This window comes from Homalodisca vitripennis, chromosome 2 (genome assembly GCF_021130785.1).
Source record: "Homalodisca vitripennis isolate AUS2020 chromosome 2, UT_GWSS_2.1, whole genome shotgun sequence".
NCBI classification, from domain to species: domain Eukaryota; kingdom Metazoa; phylum Arthropoda; class Insecta; order Hemiptera; family Cicadellidae; genus Homalodisca; species Homalodisca vitripennis.
In genome coordinates, this window is record NC_060208.1 from 56,541,070 (window position 1) to 56,558,196 (window position 17,127).

The window sequence follows — 17,127 nt, forward strand, 5'->3', positions numbered from 1 at the left end:
GGGCGCCACACCACGTGTCATGTAACAGGCTTAGCTGAAGTTGCATGCAATATTTCAAATCTATACATCTCATTTTTTCTTGAGATTTCTTGCGGACAGGCAGACGATCAAGTAGACAAAAAAATATATCTGCCAACCTACTGAACGATAGATAAACTTCAATGACGCTCAATCAAATCTCATGGATACACATGCACCTTGAACGAACTCATTCTCGTATATCTAGAAATGAAGTTGCATGCAACATTTAAAACCTACATATGTCGACCAACGATGTCTAAAACTGTTTAGGGCTCATCTTTAGCTTCACTATTATTGTTACCAAAGTAAACACTGATTTTGCAACGTCTTCGTGGTCCAACCCATATTCATTGTTTATTGTTTGTTTCCTAAATCTTCCATTGCATAACCCATTACTTAATGGCTCAAGGCAATTTTTTCATGCTATTTTACAGTAAATATAAACAACTAAAGTTAAATTGAACATGAAATTAAAGTATCAGCCTTGTAACTGATGCAATTCCTTTCGACAATCCCTAGTTCAATGTTAATACTTTCATCCTTGATTTTCGACCAGCTACTTGTTAGTACCTGCAATATTCAACACACGTCAAGCAATTCATCCAAATCTGTCTGACCAACCAGGTCTCCCTCCTGGCTCGTCGACAGTATGCACGAGATTGAAAACAGCAAAACTCTTCTCAACCTTCAGGATCGAATGTGGTTAAAATGAACTCTTAGTCATTTCTCCACTAAAATGACCCTGATCAAGACTAAAGTAGGTAATTACTTCACTACTACATATATTAGTTAACATTTTAGCTGAAACATCAAACATTTTCAACAAGCACTCCCCTTTTGTATTATGAGGTTCTGAAACCAGCTTGAAAATATTTCGAGAACTATAAAAGTACTCTTACAATCTTCTTTCTCCATTTTTCCTCTTTAAGTCTTTTTACTGTCACATGGTAATTTCAGATGTTCGGATTTGTTATAACAATCTTATTCTGCCGGACTTAAAAAAATTTTGTTCGAATACAAATCCTCCAAGATTTGTTTTTTAAAACTTCTTTCTAAGCTCCCTTTTGCAACTCAAATTTGACTTTGTTAACGGATTCGGTGCATGCGAATGAGAATGTACATTTCGTTGAATTAGGCTCATAAGAGATGTGTTTATTCAGACGAAAGATAGTATTTACCCATGTGGACTTGGAAGTTACTGCGAGGCAATCATGCGTATTTCGTTTCCCTGCTAGGACATATATATTTATTTATATAATTTCAATAAACATTGAACACAAAAAGTACTTGCTCCGCTAGGACTCGAACCCGGATCTCTCACTTGCCAGGTGAATGTGCTACCATTACACCACAGAGCCCCTACTTTTCACGATTCAATTATTTAGTATTTGGGCCGTATCTATATATATATATATATATATATATATATATATATATATATATATATATATATATATATATATATATTGAACTTGAAGATGACTTGTACTTGATAGTTTAATAATTTTGTATTTGCCATTATCAAAAAGGATTAATAAAATATAAAAGTATAAAAATGTGTATTGTAGTAACAATACAATATAAATATATATAAACAGAAAAATAACAAAACATATATATTGAATTAGCAGAATCATAAAATAAAATTATTTCATGCAATAACATGATATTTGAATGACAATATAGACAAAGTTAGTCTTTAAACAGCGGTTAAGGGTTTTTTATCCACAAAGATATTACATTTTATTACGTTTATATCGATTAAAACAAACAGCCTATAGCTATTATTTTAAGATTAACTTTATTTATATTGTCATTGTAATGAAATATGGTTATTATTCCAGGAAATAATGTATTTCTTCTGATCCTGTTATAAAGTTAAATATTATTGGTAGACCGACTTCAAAGAGTCACAGACCTATCAGTAATTTTATAGTCGTTGAATCGGTCTAGACCATGCAAATCACTCAGGTCAGGACGAAACGGATTGCGAATCGATACGCACACTCGATATACACAACCGGAACTACTCCACTCGAGTTCCTCAGTCGAGCGATGGACGGGAGTCGGTGAACATGCCACCGTTCTTCGGAGCCTCCTCGTGGTTTCGGAAACCCTCGGAGACCCTTTCAATCCACGACGGGCTATTCCAGATAGGATGTCAGGCGTACCACATTCTGGTCCGGGAACCGGGCGAGCCACCCGGGGCTGCCGAGCGACTCCTCAAGCAGAACGGAACTGCGACCTCCGCCGATCAAGTGGTCGTCCTAATACCTTCACAAAAACCAACTTCCATGAGAGGTCGTCTTTCTGTAAGTTGTACTATAAATATTTTTTACTCTTGGAGATCCACTTCACACCATTTTCTTGATTGTTTTTGTTCCTACAGTTATTTTAAACTCAGTAACCGGTGAGAAAGACTCCTGACTAAAAAAAGGACACAGTACTCAAATATAATACAACGTGGGTAATCGATTAAATTCTTATCAGTAATAGACGTTACGAGTTCAAAAAATCAAGGTACATGAAATCTGTCAGTTTTTGAAACTTTTTGATTGGTATTGGTATGATTAGTGTGCGTTTTCGGCATCATAGAATTTTCGTGTTTTATTTTCCTCGTAATACCTTTTAAAAAATTAACACTTCCCTCTGGGTTAGTTCTCTATGACCATTGTATTCACTTACCTTTTTGTTTGTCTTTATTTTAATTTATAATCTACTCTTACTTAGTATTAACGATACGCAAATGTCAAATTCATTGTCAGTGATTAGTTATAACCTAGTGGTCAAAACTAACAAAAATTAAACAAAAACTACATATTTTCAGTCTAATAAGAGCGGCAAAACGAATATGTAGCACTTGGATTACTTAGTTTGTAAATTACCAATTAGATTAAAAATACCATTTATTAATAGCGTTGAATGATCTATGGTTTCCCCACAGTACGATGACGCAGTTCGCCACAAATATGTTCCCTAGGTCCATACGAAAAAAAGGTTTGTATAAAGTAACTTATTTCAACTATATTTATATTAGACAACACAATTACTTTCTAACGGTTTAAGGTTTTACATATTTGCTACCATATTTTCAGTTAAAGATTTCACTGGTATTTTAAACATTTACCTAACGATAGGTTTAACTTAATAATTGATAGAAAATTAATGCAAAATCGTCTTTATTTATTACAAGAATGGTATAACATAAATTTTAGGTTTTAATAATTATGTTACTGTTAATAATTTTATTAAAGTACTCCGCTGGAGTTAAGCCTATATACATTTTAACGATATGACATGCGATTTTGTAATTATTTACTAAACCTCAGCGATGGTTGTTACGAGACGTATCTTGTACTAGAGTTTTTTTTATGGTTTCTTGCATTATTTATTTATTGTGTTTCTCCACACAATACTACGTTGATTGGTTGTAAACTTATTGGGTTGGACCACGATGCTAAAACATAGTCATTTTGACTCAGAAATGAGAGAAGTCCTAGGTCAATGAAAATATAATTTTTGTTGAGTTTGATTTGCCATGAGCATAGAAAAAATACCGTAAAGTATAAAATAAAAATATGGAGTGAAAAGTTCACTTTAAAAGTCAATTCCAAAATTTGATGATCACCGTTGAAGCGCCCTCGTTAGCTAACCGGAAACGGTCGCTCCCACTTTCCCTCATATCATGTTTATCGACACTGGGTTTTACACTAACAATTCTTTTTCATTGGCTAAACTTACGAAATTTTTCTCTACTACTGTTAAAAAGTTTATTCGCTATAGCGTTAAAATGGTTTTCCAAATTTATAATATTTCTTTCGATTTCACCTTTGAATTTTTTTATTTTTACCTTAAATACGTCTGATTGTAAAATATTTTAAATCTTATATTCAAATTAGTTTTTAAATCTTCTATGTTTAAAAATCTTAATTATCCGGCAGGAAACAAACGTTTTCTATATTTTGTAAATATCCTGTATTGATTTGTCCTGTATTGACATCAAATATATTTTGTGAATCCATGTTTATTAAGTAATACTTTTGAAAGCTCATTCAATACAACATTCATACACATACATGTCCGTAAATTGAAGGATCTTTATAGTCATGAATTTGAGAATCACTGTAATACAACTCAGCTTTTCTTAAATAGTTTATTAATTTTGTAGGAGGTTCTTCCGTATGAGTCAAAATAGTAAGCAAAATGATGATTTTTGTAACAACAAATCCAATGAGATTCACTTCTTAAAACAGAGTCTAAATTTACAATTTCACATTCAAATTTATTAACTTTTTCAGATAATGTATCTCGCATGAAAACTTCTCTGAAATACTTAATATTTATACAAATTTCTTCTAATTCTCTAAAATTTAATGGTTCAAAATTTTTATGTTTGATTTCACATAATTCAAAGTTTTTCATCCAACCAATGTAATATATATATATATATATATATATATATATATATATATATATATATATATATATATATATACTAGCGGACCCGGCGCGCTTCGCTGCGCATTTCAATAAGTTTCCCGCGGCTTCGCACGCAATTTCCCGTTGAAAACAGTACACTATATTCACTTATTCATTTTCTATCACATTCTAAACATTGCTGAGATAATTGATAGTCGTTCCTTCGTGAGCTTCTTGGGCGCATTATGAAGGTATGTACCACATTCCTGATACTTCTGTCAAAAAAAAACAACTAAGGTTGATTTTATAACATTCTTTATATTTGTAGCCAACGTAAGATAGTAATTATGATATCTGCATTGCTCTTCTGATCAAGCATGAGCATGGTTAAATAAATATTGCAGTTAAAGGTGAATTTTTACGTCAAATTTGAATTGTATTATCTGGATAGTAAAGTCTATGTTTAACAGTGATTGCAGAAACAGTTTAAACAAAATTTGTCGTTTCTCTTAAGCTTACTCTATGCTTTAAAACTATAAGTGTAGTAATTAAATTATATATAAATATATTTTTTGTCGCATTATATATGTTTACAAAGAACAGCTGATTAAAAATTTGAAAAGACTCTTTCACTTAATAACATATGTTTGCTGCAATGCATTTCTTACGGGTATTTCTGTAACCAGTGGGGCGGAATCCTGAATCGGGAAAGGGATAAAAAGTATCCTATAACCTTCTACAGATCAAGACGAACAAATTAAAAAAAAAAATAGGCGAATCCGTCCAGCCGTTTGTGAGTGATGCTGTTACACACGAACAGTTTCATTTTTATATAATAGATATATATATATATATTACTAACTATTGGAGTCACATATTTTTTACAATTGAAGCAGCTTTTCTAACGTAAGGTATAACATTTCATACAATTGGCAGATCTTCCCCAAAATCTAACAACTCTTTCAATAATCCACCGTTTTAAAGTTCTTTCAACTGATTATAAGAAAATTCTATTCTGATTTGTTATTGTTTTTCTTATGCTTTTCAAGCTTTTTGTATTGACTATTTGTTAAAAATATTTCATTTTTACCACTTTTAATTGATTTAAATTGAATTAAATACTAACAGAAATTTCTTCCTAAAAGCAGATTTTGTCTTGCTTTATTGCTCTTTTCTCTCCATTTATGAAGCTAATATTTTGATTTTTCTGCGATCCTCTTTCCCAACTTTTTTTAAGCATTGCTCCAGCTGTTGGAAGCGTAACAAATCTTTCACCTAAACTAGCATTTTTTGATAAAAAGATTCATTGCTTCATCTTGTAAACATTTATCTGAAACATGCCGAGAATTTGTATCTCTATGTTTTACATAACAAATATCGTGTTCCATTGCAGCTTTTTAAATTTATTTATACCAAGACCTCTTCTTTTTAGTCGTTTTTGAAGCTTTGTTCTAGGCCCCAGATACTGATGGCCTCGTACATGCAATTCAAACGGTAAATTGTTAACGAAATCGTTTAAAAGTCCGCTATCTTCTATTAAAATATATGAACTTATTGCTGGTAAAAAATTCTCTTTAAATACTTAATTTTGTTTGGCTTTCAATAAATCCATCAAGTTTATTCGAAAAAAATCTTTAATCGCTTTCTTTTTGTTCGAAAAATGGTTGTTTCCAGCTTTTTCTTGAGCACAAATGTAGTTAATAATACTTTCAAGTATTTGTTATTTCATCCATATATCTCTGTTCTATCTTATTATTACTGAATTTTCTTATTCCAGAACCTTCGATTAATAACCCTCTGTTTCCCAAATTTGTTTGATTGAATTCATATATGTTTGCCATGGTCTTTTTAGTCGACGGACAACGTCTACTAAAAACATAATCTCATTATTTTTATAGATCGAATCAGATTTCTTAAGATTTAAGTTTATCTAAAAACATTCTTGTGAATATAAAGTATATTTTGGTACATCGGTGTCTGTTAACAATCTCCATAAACCCTCAGTTCCTACGTATCTTATACCGTCAACAATTATGGCATTGTGTTCAAAATTATCTGGTAAATTTCTTATCATAATACTTCTCTTTTACCTATTTTAATACAAACCAACTTTGTCATCATCTGATCTAGGAAGAAATTGTTTACCAATTCCACCAATTATTACATATCCTGTTTTAGGACTTATTGGGTCAATTACTGTAGGTTATTCAACGATTCAAAATGTGTAGTAGATGGTAGTTTTGATAATTCAAATTTCTCTTCTGTTTCTGGGATGGAAATATCTGCAATTTGTCGAACAACTAAAACCAAATCCATCACATTTTGATTATGGTTTAAAACATTTTTTATGCCCTCAACATTTTAATAGCCAAAAACTACTAGTTGATAGAGGTTTTTGGAATAAATTCTTGTCCTTCTTCATCAATTCTAATCTGTTATTTAAATTCTCAAAATTAGTTGGTTGCAACGTTTTAATGGCCATCCAGATCCAGCATTTGGATTATCCATTTGTTCTCGTTGCGATAATTTATTAAATTGATTAGTGATAAAATCATCAATACAGTATATTTCGTCGGATTTGATAATTTAAATACATTTGACAGGTTTGTGGTTCGCCATTTACTAAATTTCTTAGTAATATAATAATAAATTCATAAATGCTTCTTATAAGAAATAGCAAAAGACTTCGTAATTATCCTTTATTATTTCGACGTTTGTCGTTATTAGAAAGATATAAACTAGCAAAATATTATATAATGTCAAATAAGCACAATAAGTTTGAGCGTTAGCGCAACTATTTCAAATGCATGATAAATCTTATTTTATACACATACATTTTATATATATATATATATATATATATATATATATATATATATATATATATATATATATATATAGCCTATATATCACTATTACCCTAAATACAGTAAAAAAAATTGTCTTTAGCCTAAAGCAGTCCTAAATTTCCGTTAATATTTTCTTAAATGTATCGAATTTTTATATTCTGATTTGTACTTGTATATATAAGTAGCAAAATAGACTGTTGTAGTGATACAAAATAACGTCAATATATGCCGTGTTTTTAAGTTAGGCAAGGAAACATAAACCGTAATAAAAGCAACACTCTATTTGCTGTAACAAAGACAGCAATTATAGTCCTATTAAACAATAGGACTTGTTTACCTTAAAATAATCCTTCTAGATCAATAAACAACGTAGTCAAAATTGTAAGGATGGACGGGGTGGGGATGTTATACAGTTATTTAATGATAGCTAAATCCGCTAACTTACAACATCATGCCTTGACTTTTCTAACCAATGTTCTTACTTTTTCCAACGATTTATAAAGAAAGCAGAGCTAATGTAAAAAATATACTGACATCCACGGATAGCACATGGCAGTGGATGGCGTTTCGCCTTAGGGCGTGGTCTAGGGACATAAATAATCTTAACCACCATCTGTGTGTGATATACAGCTAAACTTTTGTCGAATTGCACCACGCGAGTTATTCGTTTGAGGTCATTGATCAGTAGCACACAATCAATTTCCGGCCCTTCCATGTGGTGCCAATTTAAATGTATCAACGTAGCAATATAACTTACTGGTTGGACAACTTTTACATTGCTCAGATGGTGTCGGTTTACCTACTCTGTATGTTCAACTGGTTTAGATTTAAGTTAAATTGATTTCCACACAATACGAATGGTTAAATAAATAACAGGTGTGACCTACATGACAGTCATTTTTCAATATATTAAATGAAAATATCAACAAATAAATATGGTTACAGCAGTTAAATAACAAAATCTGTAAGAACGTAAATGGATAATTTTAATTATATATTTAACAGATAACAAAATAATAATACTATCTTTTGAATAACTCTTAAGTAATAGTTCAAGAGTCAAGCAATCAAAAACGAGGTACTAGCGTTTCCTTCGGTGTTGTGTTTCACTAAAGTCAAAACCGAATAAAAAATAAGCGTAGCACACCACCATGTGAGTTAATACCCGGGTATAAGATATAAGCTATGCAGGTAAAAACTTCTTCACTCAACTTTGTTATCTCTTTGGAACTAGATCTACAGCTATGGTCTTTTATTTAGTTTCTGTTAGAAGAATTAAACGGTGTACATGTCCTTTTCATGGATGGAATCTATGGACAGTTTCACGTTGCTCCTTTATGAATACACAAAAATTACATTTCAATGGAATAGTCTGTCTTCGTTTGCAATTGTTTGGGGAATATTATATACACTAGTATTTTTACGATGGTATTTTAAATTCAAACTGTTATTGAAAATTGTTGAAAATTAAGAGATTTGTCATATACATGGTAATCTAAGTTTTGTCTGTATAGGCTATATATACAGGGTGTTGTTTTTATATTCTACACTACAAAATAAGACATTTTTGCATTTTAGAGTTTTTCTATATCTCTAATGGTTCAGGAGCTACGTGGACTGCAAGTTTTCGGATTTTTTCGGACTGATAATAAAAACCCTATATATATATATATATATATATATATATATATATATATATATATATATATATATTTATTTATTTATTTATATTTATATACACACTATTAACATTTAATGTTCGTTTTATCATAGTTGTGTTGTTATTTATTCTCTGCATATTATATATTTTTATTATTGTACAAGTTTCAAAATATATGTAACCCCTGTACTGGGTTTATATTTTATCCATCGCACGCACAATATCGAAATATATACGAACTAACATAGGTCATGGAATAAATAGCTACAGTTGCAATCGTAGTTAATCCACACCCAGCCGTCTCGCTAAGTTAACCAGAGCTAGTTGGTAGAATTCACTAGTAAGCGTTGTCCTGATAATGGTAGTCAGGTCTGATGGTAGGATCGCGCTGGGAAATACACTTTAATGTTCTATATTTTCTTTAATGTTAATGTTGTAATGTTATCAATAGTAAAATATTTAAACTAAACACACACATTCCTTTGCTTTTCAAAAGGGACATTTTTCTGAAAAACAATTTTTTATTTAAAAATAAACTCTCATAATATTTTATCCCACATGGAGAAAGCTGATTTTGAAATTGCTACTCCATTGTAAAGTGACCTTTATCCATTCCCAAATTCCAATTACATAGATAAGCCCCCTTCAGTTATTAACTATTTGTGATAAACTTGCTCTAATAGAAACGCCTGCACTATAAAACAATCCAACTAGAAATAAAACTGCAATAGGCAAACATTAATTTCTACCAAGACATTAACTCATCTGACTTGCTCCAATATGAATTGAAATATTTGCAATATATAAATTTTAAACCATTAAACTTTTAAAAACGTTCAAAACTAAATCTGCACTGCCCAATTCCTTTAATGTACCTACATATGTGTACACATATCCCATAACAGTTGCAATCATGACAAAAACAGTAATTAATTAAGATAATGAAAGTAAATTTATAGATAATATTATTATGCTCTAATGTTGCATACTCACAGAATGGACGAGAGTAGGCCTACAATAACATATACCAATAATCATGTTTTGTTCCAAAATGGTAATGTTTATTTTTACCTCTCCTGTAAATTTTGCTTTGTTTAGGCCTCACCAATACGGTTTATTTTTATAATTTGGTCTAAAATATGATTTAACAAACTGTAATCAGAGGTAACTGGATATTTCAAGAAACTACACAAAAGACCCAGAAATCGTATTAGGAGTTTGCATGCTAAGCGCGCAGGGGTATTCACCCAGCAGTGCTGCCCTTTTAGAAAGGTTACTACGGTAGTAAGATGGGTTGTGTGTTATATTCGACCTTCAGGGAGTAGGGGTGAGTTGAGAGCTCCGAGACTGGCCTTCACCCAGATCGAATAATGTCAACACATGATTTCGCCTGTTTAATGTCTTATCGACAAGTTGTTTCAATGTTTCATTGATTAAATGGTAGCACTCAATGTTTCAGTTTTAAGTTAAAAGTGATTCAATTCAAACAACTCTCTTTATAGATTGTGCCATAGTGATTTTAAAGAAAATATCTTAATTTTCTTGGCTGCTCTACTGAGAATTTGTCTGGTTACATTAAAAATGGATCTGGAATGTGTATAGTTTTTTTTTAACTGATCTATTTTTCATCTTATGTTTTTAAGAAATCTATGAAAGATGACGACACCCAGATCTGCAAGCATGGTTTATATAATTATTTTAGAGATTAAAATGGACGGTATTAATATTAAATTTTACCCTCTCTGGGATTGAGGGTGATTATTCATAACTCAAAATATCTTACACTGGCATTTTAAAAACGTTTATACAACCTTTGGAAATTTGCACCTAAAATAAAATTAGTCAGTATAGCACTTTCAGTCGCATACTGTATAAGCAATAATATTACTGTCGTAGATATAATGTAAATTATATGTTTTGAAAGTTCGGCTATATCAATGTCAACATGTTTGAATCATCAAGTTGGCAGTGGACTGCTCTTAAAAATATCATTTAAATTTAAACCAAAGGTTACAAAATGAAAACACATGGTTGATATATATTTGACTCTTGTCTTGTTTTGTGAAGTGATTGATGTGGAATGGTATTTTATTATATCTAGAATTCCATTAAAAAGTAAGTTATTGTTAATTAATTTGTCTTAATTGCCCTTTCGTTTTAAGTTGAAATCTGTTAAGTTCATTTTCACTTGAAATTCTCATTGAACAATTACAAGTATCATGGATGAACATAAAAATATTATGCAAATAAATATCAACCGTCAACAATAACAATGTTTAATATCGACGACATACTACAACTTGTAAAAGATTCTTACTTGGAAATTATTATTAGAATATTTGGTGGTACAAATGAAAATAGAAAACTAATTGAACCGAAATGGAATCGCGGTGGACGTAATGAGATGGACAGCTAGGCTTTAAAATATATCAGTCTGAGATTATGCTCTTGAGCTTACAATTTAATTAAAACAAACCGTAACAAGTTCAGTTCACAAGCAACCGAGATCAGACTACGGCAATACACTTTACGCCATACGAAATTAGTCTAAAATTGAATGTTTACGAGTGGTAGGTGTCCGCAACATCGTCCGTGTGCTGTACTGCGATCATTGCATACCAACGTGTAGCTATTTTACTTTGTTACTGAAAACCTTTCATGACAAATCAAAGCAAATATAGTTTTTCAGTTTTCCATGAACATTTTAAAATTTAATTAAAAATTAAAAATTTTTATGAACATTTTCGCCTGTAAACTGTATAATTTGACCAATATACCTCTTTGGGAAATTAGGATTAGTTAGTATCGCACCGGGGGACTGTTTTGTACTTTTATAAGAGTAGTCGTAATTAGACTTTTACTGTTCGGTCAGAAGTTCCCTTTCTTGTGATTATAAACACGTTAGCAAATCATATAAATGTATAGAAATATTTAGTAACAAAAACAAGTGGTTTACAATGTTCGAAATTAACAAAATAAAATATTAGACTATTGTTAAGATTATGCACTTTTATAAATCATGTTAATTACAGTAAATAAAAACCTATAATGGACGTAAACAGTGTTTGATACTGTCTCAGCTGTTATTTTGTTATTGAGTTAAACTACATGAGCCAATCAAATTAAAATTTTTTCAATTTTGTTTCTAGTGAGTCAGATACATTTTTACTCGTGAAAGTTCTTCTGCCTCAAACTACGTCATGACAATAGATTGTCCGACAAATACCCAGTGGCCTTGTGTACTGCATTGCCAGTTTTTTTATGAAGCGTTAATTTATCGTTTGCCCAATTTCATTTTAAATAAATATACGTATATTTAGTATCAAAGTTAAATTTACGCATTTACGGAAAATAACATTTGAGCTTTGATTTATTATAACACTTATCTTGTTTTGTATAAAGCACAATTTTTCTTTAACGCTTGCCTGCAACTCGGGTCTATGATGAACACTTGCCGCCATGAGATCTACCGGTTGAAAGAGAAGCTCTTATCATTGTTGGTCTCCGTGAAATAAGAATATTTTTAGTAACTTGACCATTCCATGTAAACAAATCTCAAACGTATGTTTGGTAACCGTATCTTAGGATGAGTGAATCAAGCTGTGGTTCTTCTTCAAAATCATACATAATGGACAATTAATTATAACCAGTGCTGTATGTCTAAAAAAGGCAGTGCAGTAACCGTGGGTTTGTTTTCTGTTTGGGAGTAGAACTTATAATAATAAATTAAACTATTTAACTGTAATTTATAATCTATAAAATCTCACATTTAATTGAATGTACCATATGAATTCTAACTTTTTAAAACTGTAATTTAATTCCATATTTGTTTTTAGAGACTCACGATTTTGAGATCGTACAATTTTTTGCAGCGAAGCCAATGAAGTGGAATGAATGTTTAACTGCATCGTTTAACGGTTGGCGCAGAGGTGATTAGCGTGGCAGAGTGGAGAGCTGTAATTTTGTGGTATGTTTTCATTATTGAATTGGTGGACCTTGACCTACTCAGTTGATCACGAACAACTGTTATCAGATTACTTTCTTTACATCTCTGTTTCACTTTTACAAATTGAATCCACTACCATTTTTTGGAATCTCGTAATTTTCTAAATAATTAAAGGTAGTGCATGCCGTCAATTCATACCGAAGTATTAAAATCATTGTACCTACCAAATTCATATTAATATAACTGCATACATTGCTAATATATAATTGTAGTATTTTTTAATCAGTGTGAATTATATTGATTAATATTAAAATAAATCGTGGAGGTTTTGTTTTAAATTAAATAAATTACGAAAAAGCTAGTGGGCATTCATTCGGTTGAAAAATCAAGCTGCCTTTTCATGAAAACTAATTTGACAAAACAACTTTTTTTTAATCTTAAGACATAAGTGAAATGAAAATATTCATTTCCACGGACAAACAACCTATTGGTGATTCACATGTAGCCTACACCTTACAAATGGGAAAAGCCATTGCGGCCGGCCTGGGCCTAACGTTAACGTTACCTTATTTCCAAAAATGCAATTTACTATGCGTCAAAACATGCTTAGTATTCATACACGCTTAGTATTGAAACTATAGTTTCAATTATACTTTTATGAGTATAAAAGTATATATATGAATAAAAAGAGTAGAACTCTTTCTCTTAATTTTAATAGTTTTGATTATATATATAATCACATATATAATCTCATATATATATATATATATATATATATATATATATATATATATATATATATATATATATATATATAAAATCAAAACTATTAAAATTAAGAGAAAGAGTTTTACTCTTTTTATTCGTCGTAATTTGCCCTTTCATTCAAATACAGAATGGACGTCGTCATTTAAATTACAAATAAAAAATGTATCATCAAATTTATCAAGTACGTGCCAGCTAGGGGATCCGGAACTCCTCAAATTTTCAATTTTTTTCAATTACTTTTTAGCAAATGATTATTATTATTTTAACAATTCAGTATTGCTGAAATGTACTGCTGAAAGATAGTTATCAACATTGAAACGAGTTAAGAACTTCTTAAGGAAAAAAATGGGGAATGAGCGGTTGACTGCACTTGTCTTACTTTCTGTCCAAAACGGGAAAATATCAGTCGTCTTGATCCCCCTCCACAATTCTTTCCTGGCTACGTTCTTGTTATAAATGTGCCTTTTACCCTTGCCCCTTGGAAGTTTTACTTCAATTTAGAGTTAAAAGTTGAGAAATCGTACAAACAATAATTTTTTTGAAACACATACATAAATACGTATTGAAATTAATTTACATTTAATTCTGTGTAGTCAATCACGGAAATAATAACTAGAGGTTAAAGCCTCTATATTGTGATATTCTGTAGCAAATAAAGTAGTTTAAAAAATAAAAAACAATTTCTAAAAATCAAGGTGGTAAATCGTAAATCACTCGTTTTAGTAGTTTAGCCCTCATAAAGATCAACGATGTTGTAAAACAAAAAGAGATTGCAGGCAATAACAGGACAAACTGTTATAAGTACAGTAAGTTGTTTACAAGTAAACAACGGTGAGCCGTCAAATTTAGAGGTTAAGTCTCCACTGCGGCCCGCAGTTGGCGTGTCAAACTTCATAGCTAAACTCTGTCCGCCTGCCTGTCGTGACTGCAGTCTTGCGTGAGTCTGGCTACCACGTTTCCTGTAATACCAGCTGTTACTGGCCGTATTCATTAATAACTACTATAATAAACAATGAAGTTTTACTCCAGTCATAAAAACAACGATTATCCCGGTATTTCACTAACAATATATTACTTGTGTAAAAAGCACTCTGAGTTAATAATGCTAGAAATGATTTTGACATAACGTACATTTTTCAATTTGAGTTTCATAAATTTCACTATGGAGAAAATCAAAATGGCCATTACCTCAATCAAGTTACTTTTTAAACGCAAATCGGGGTACAGGTAGGACTCTATATGAGTATTTGTAAAGTTAATAATTTACAGAATATAAATTGTACGAGTACTTCCACTTACATAAGTTTATCAAATTTCATACCCGTGTGACCACTAACTTCGTAAAGTCAAGTGTACAGAACAGATCTCATGTCAGCATGATCCTACTTGAAGAGATAGGAACAGTACATAGTGTGATATGCAAAAACAGTCCTTATCCAAGTGCTCGTCTTACGTGACACCAACATAATAATCTCCTTGCTTCAGAAACACATTGTACAGGAATCCATTAAAATGTACACAGATAGTGATTTATTTACATTTTACAAGCCTCGATCCCATTACTGTTCAGAGGCTTGCCCAGGAAAGGTATAATTTCACAGGTAATACGTTTAATAGCAATAAAATAGTGCATGTGGTTATAATGATCAATTATCTCGAACTAATAACTCGGAACAATTACATTTCTTTACATATCACATGCAATTCACAGGTTGCGCTTGGCCAGTTTTACTAACAAGCAATAATTATAAAAAAGGAAAAAGGTTTATCCTCCCAATCCATTGCAGTTCATTCACACACATCGTTTTTTAACTAGCATATTGTACTTTATCAATAATGTCATGGGTTGGAGATTTAAATGTACAATATGTGTTATTTGAGTCAAACAAGTTTGCGGCGATGTTTTTGCTTTACAAGCGCCTTTATAATGAGATGTGACTCGAAGGAGGTTTACGTTTAAATATTTTTACTAACCACCCCCCCTCCCCTCACAAATCCCCATTTTAGGGTTGAGGTTGAAGTTCTCACATAAACCAAAAATATGATTTTGAGTCTTATAACGACCCCCTCACACCATGTGTATTAGTCGTTTCAATATTTCAGTTCAAAAGTTAATAAACGGGAGGTAGGACTTTTGGCTCATCTGGTGTAAATTTTTATAGTTAGCCTGCTTATGTCCCTAATAACAACATAATCGTAATAAATAATATAAAATTACTACTTTTGTTCTCAAATTAAAAGTGGTTTTCAGTGTTTATAGTCGCATTATCACGCAGCCTAACAAGCTCTGCCATATTTGATGCAAATGTTGAGCAGCTCCAGTTACCTTCCGCTTAGGCAGGGTCTGAAATATATGCTGTCATAGGCTTGCTTCACACCTGGATTTGGATTCCGTGACCGTCTGAAGCGATCAAAAATAGTCAATCAAGAGTAAATCAATCAATATAAACCATTTTGCAAAACAAAATAAATCTAATTGTTAACTTCTTCTTTGAAATAAAGACACTTTGTCTATAACAATCCACAATGATATTTTTGCAAAAACTAAAATCAGTCAAAAGATGTTTCATAACAGTTCCTTACTTGGAAATACAGTCACTCAAAATTGAGGAAATTCTATTCACAAATTGATACGTTAATACAATTTTACGAAAAATCATAAAGAGGACGAAGGATGCAAATGATAACTGACGAACGCTATAACTACAACGGCAAAGACCTACCACCTTAGTGGGTGACATTATACTAAATCTTCGAACGATAAAACATATTTTGATTTAAATTATATATGTGACAGATACGGCCAAATACAAAATAATTGAATCGTAAAAAGTAAGGGTTCTGTGGTGTAATGGTAGCACATTCACCCGGCAAGTGAGAGATCCGGGGTCGAGTCCCGGCGGAGCAAGTACTTTTTGTGATTCAATGTTTATTGAAATTAAATTCGGCTATTGCCATTTATACAAATTTAATTAATGGCAAATGGATAAATGGAACTGCAGAATGTAATTTTAATTAATCCGTTATTTATTAGTAGGTCTAATTGAAGACAAAACTAGCTTAAAATTATTTTCTTATTTTTCTCAAAAATATATTGTAAAATTTAAAATCTGAGAAATACAGTAATATACTGTATATTTGTGCATGTAGTAAGACAATATCGGTATTTGGAAAAGGGAGTAGGTCGATATGATACGGGCTCTACGCCGAAACGAGACTAACAATGATCAAAGTACAGGAGCCGCTATCAAGTATCAATGACTTTTATGTTGTAGTTAAGAAAATAGTTTTAAGTTGAAGTACTAATAACATTTTCTTATTTCGTAGTCCGATGCCTCATAATTTATGGATAGTTTAGTTACATGCCTTACAGTTTAGTTACATTTTCCCTTGTGATCCCCTTAGCCTGCTACTTATCCCACTCTGCGTACAACCAAAACCCAAATTTATGCGGGAAAGAGAAA

At 31.4% G+C, this 17,127-nt stretch overlaps 1 protein-coding gene across 2 annotated transcripts in view; it reads left to right on the top strand.

Moving 5' to 3' along the window:
* The first annotated feature begins 2,085 nt into the window (after positions 1-2,085).
* Positions 2,086-17,127, top strand: part of LOC124354001 (5'-3' exonuclease PLD3-like) — a 66,707-nt gene continuing 51,665 nt past the window's right edge. For both annotated transcript variants that reach the window (XR_006921650.1, XM_046804112.1), the window contains exon 1: positions 2,086-2,333. Coding sequence is in view for 1 of the 2 variants with exons in the window: in XM_046804112.1 (XP_046660068.1) it covers positions 2,097-2,333 (237 nt within the window). In the remaining variant the exon portion in view is untranslated. The remainder of the gene's footprint in view (positions 2,334-17,127) is intronic.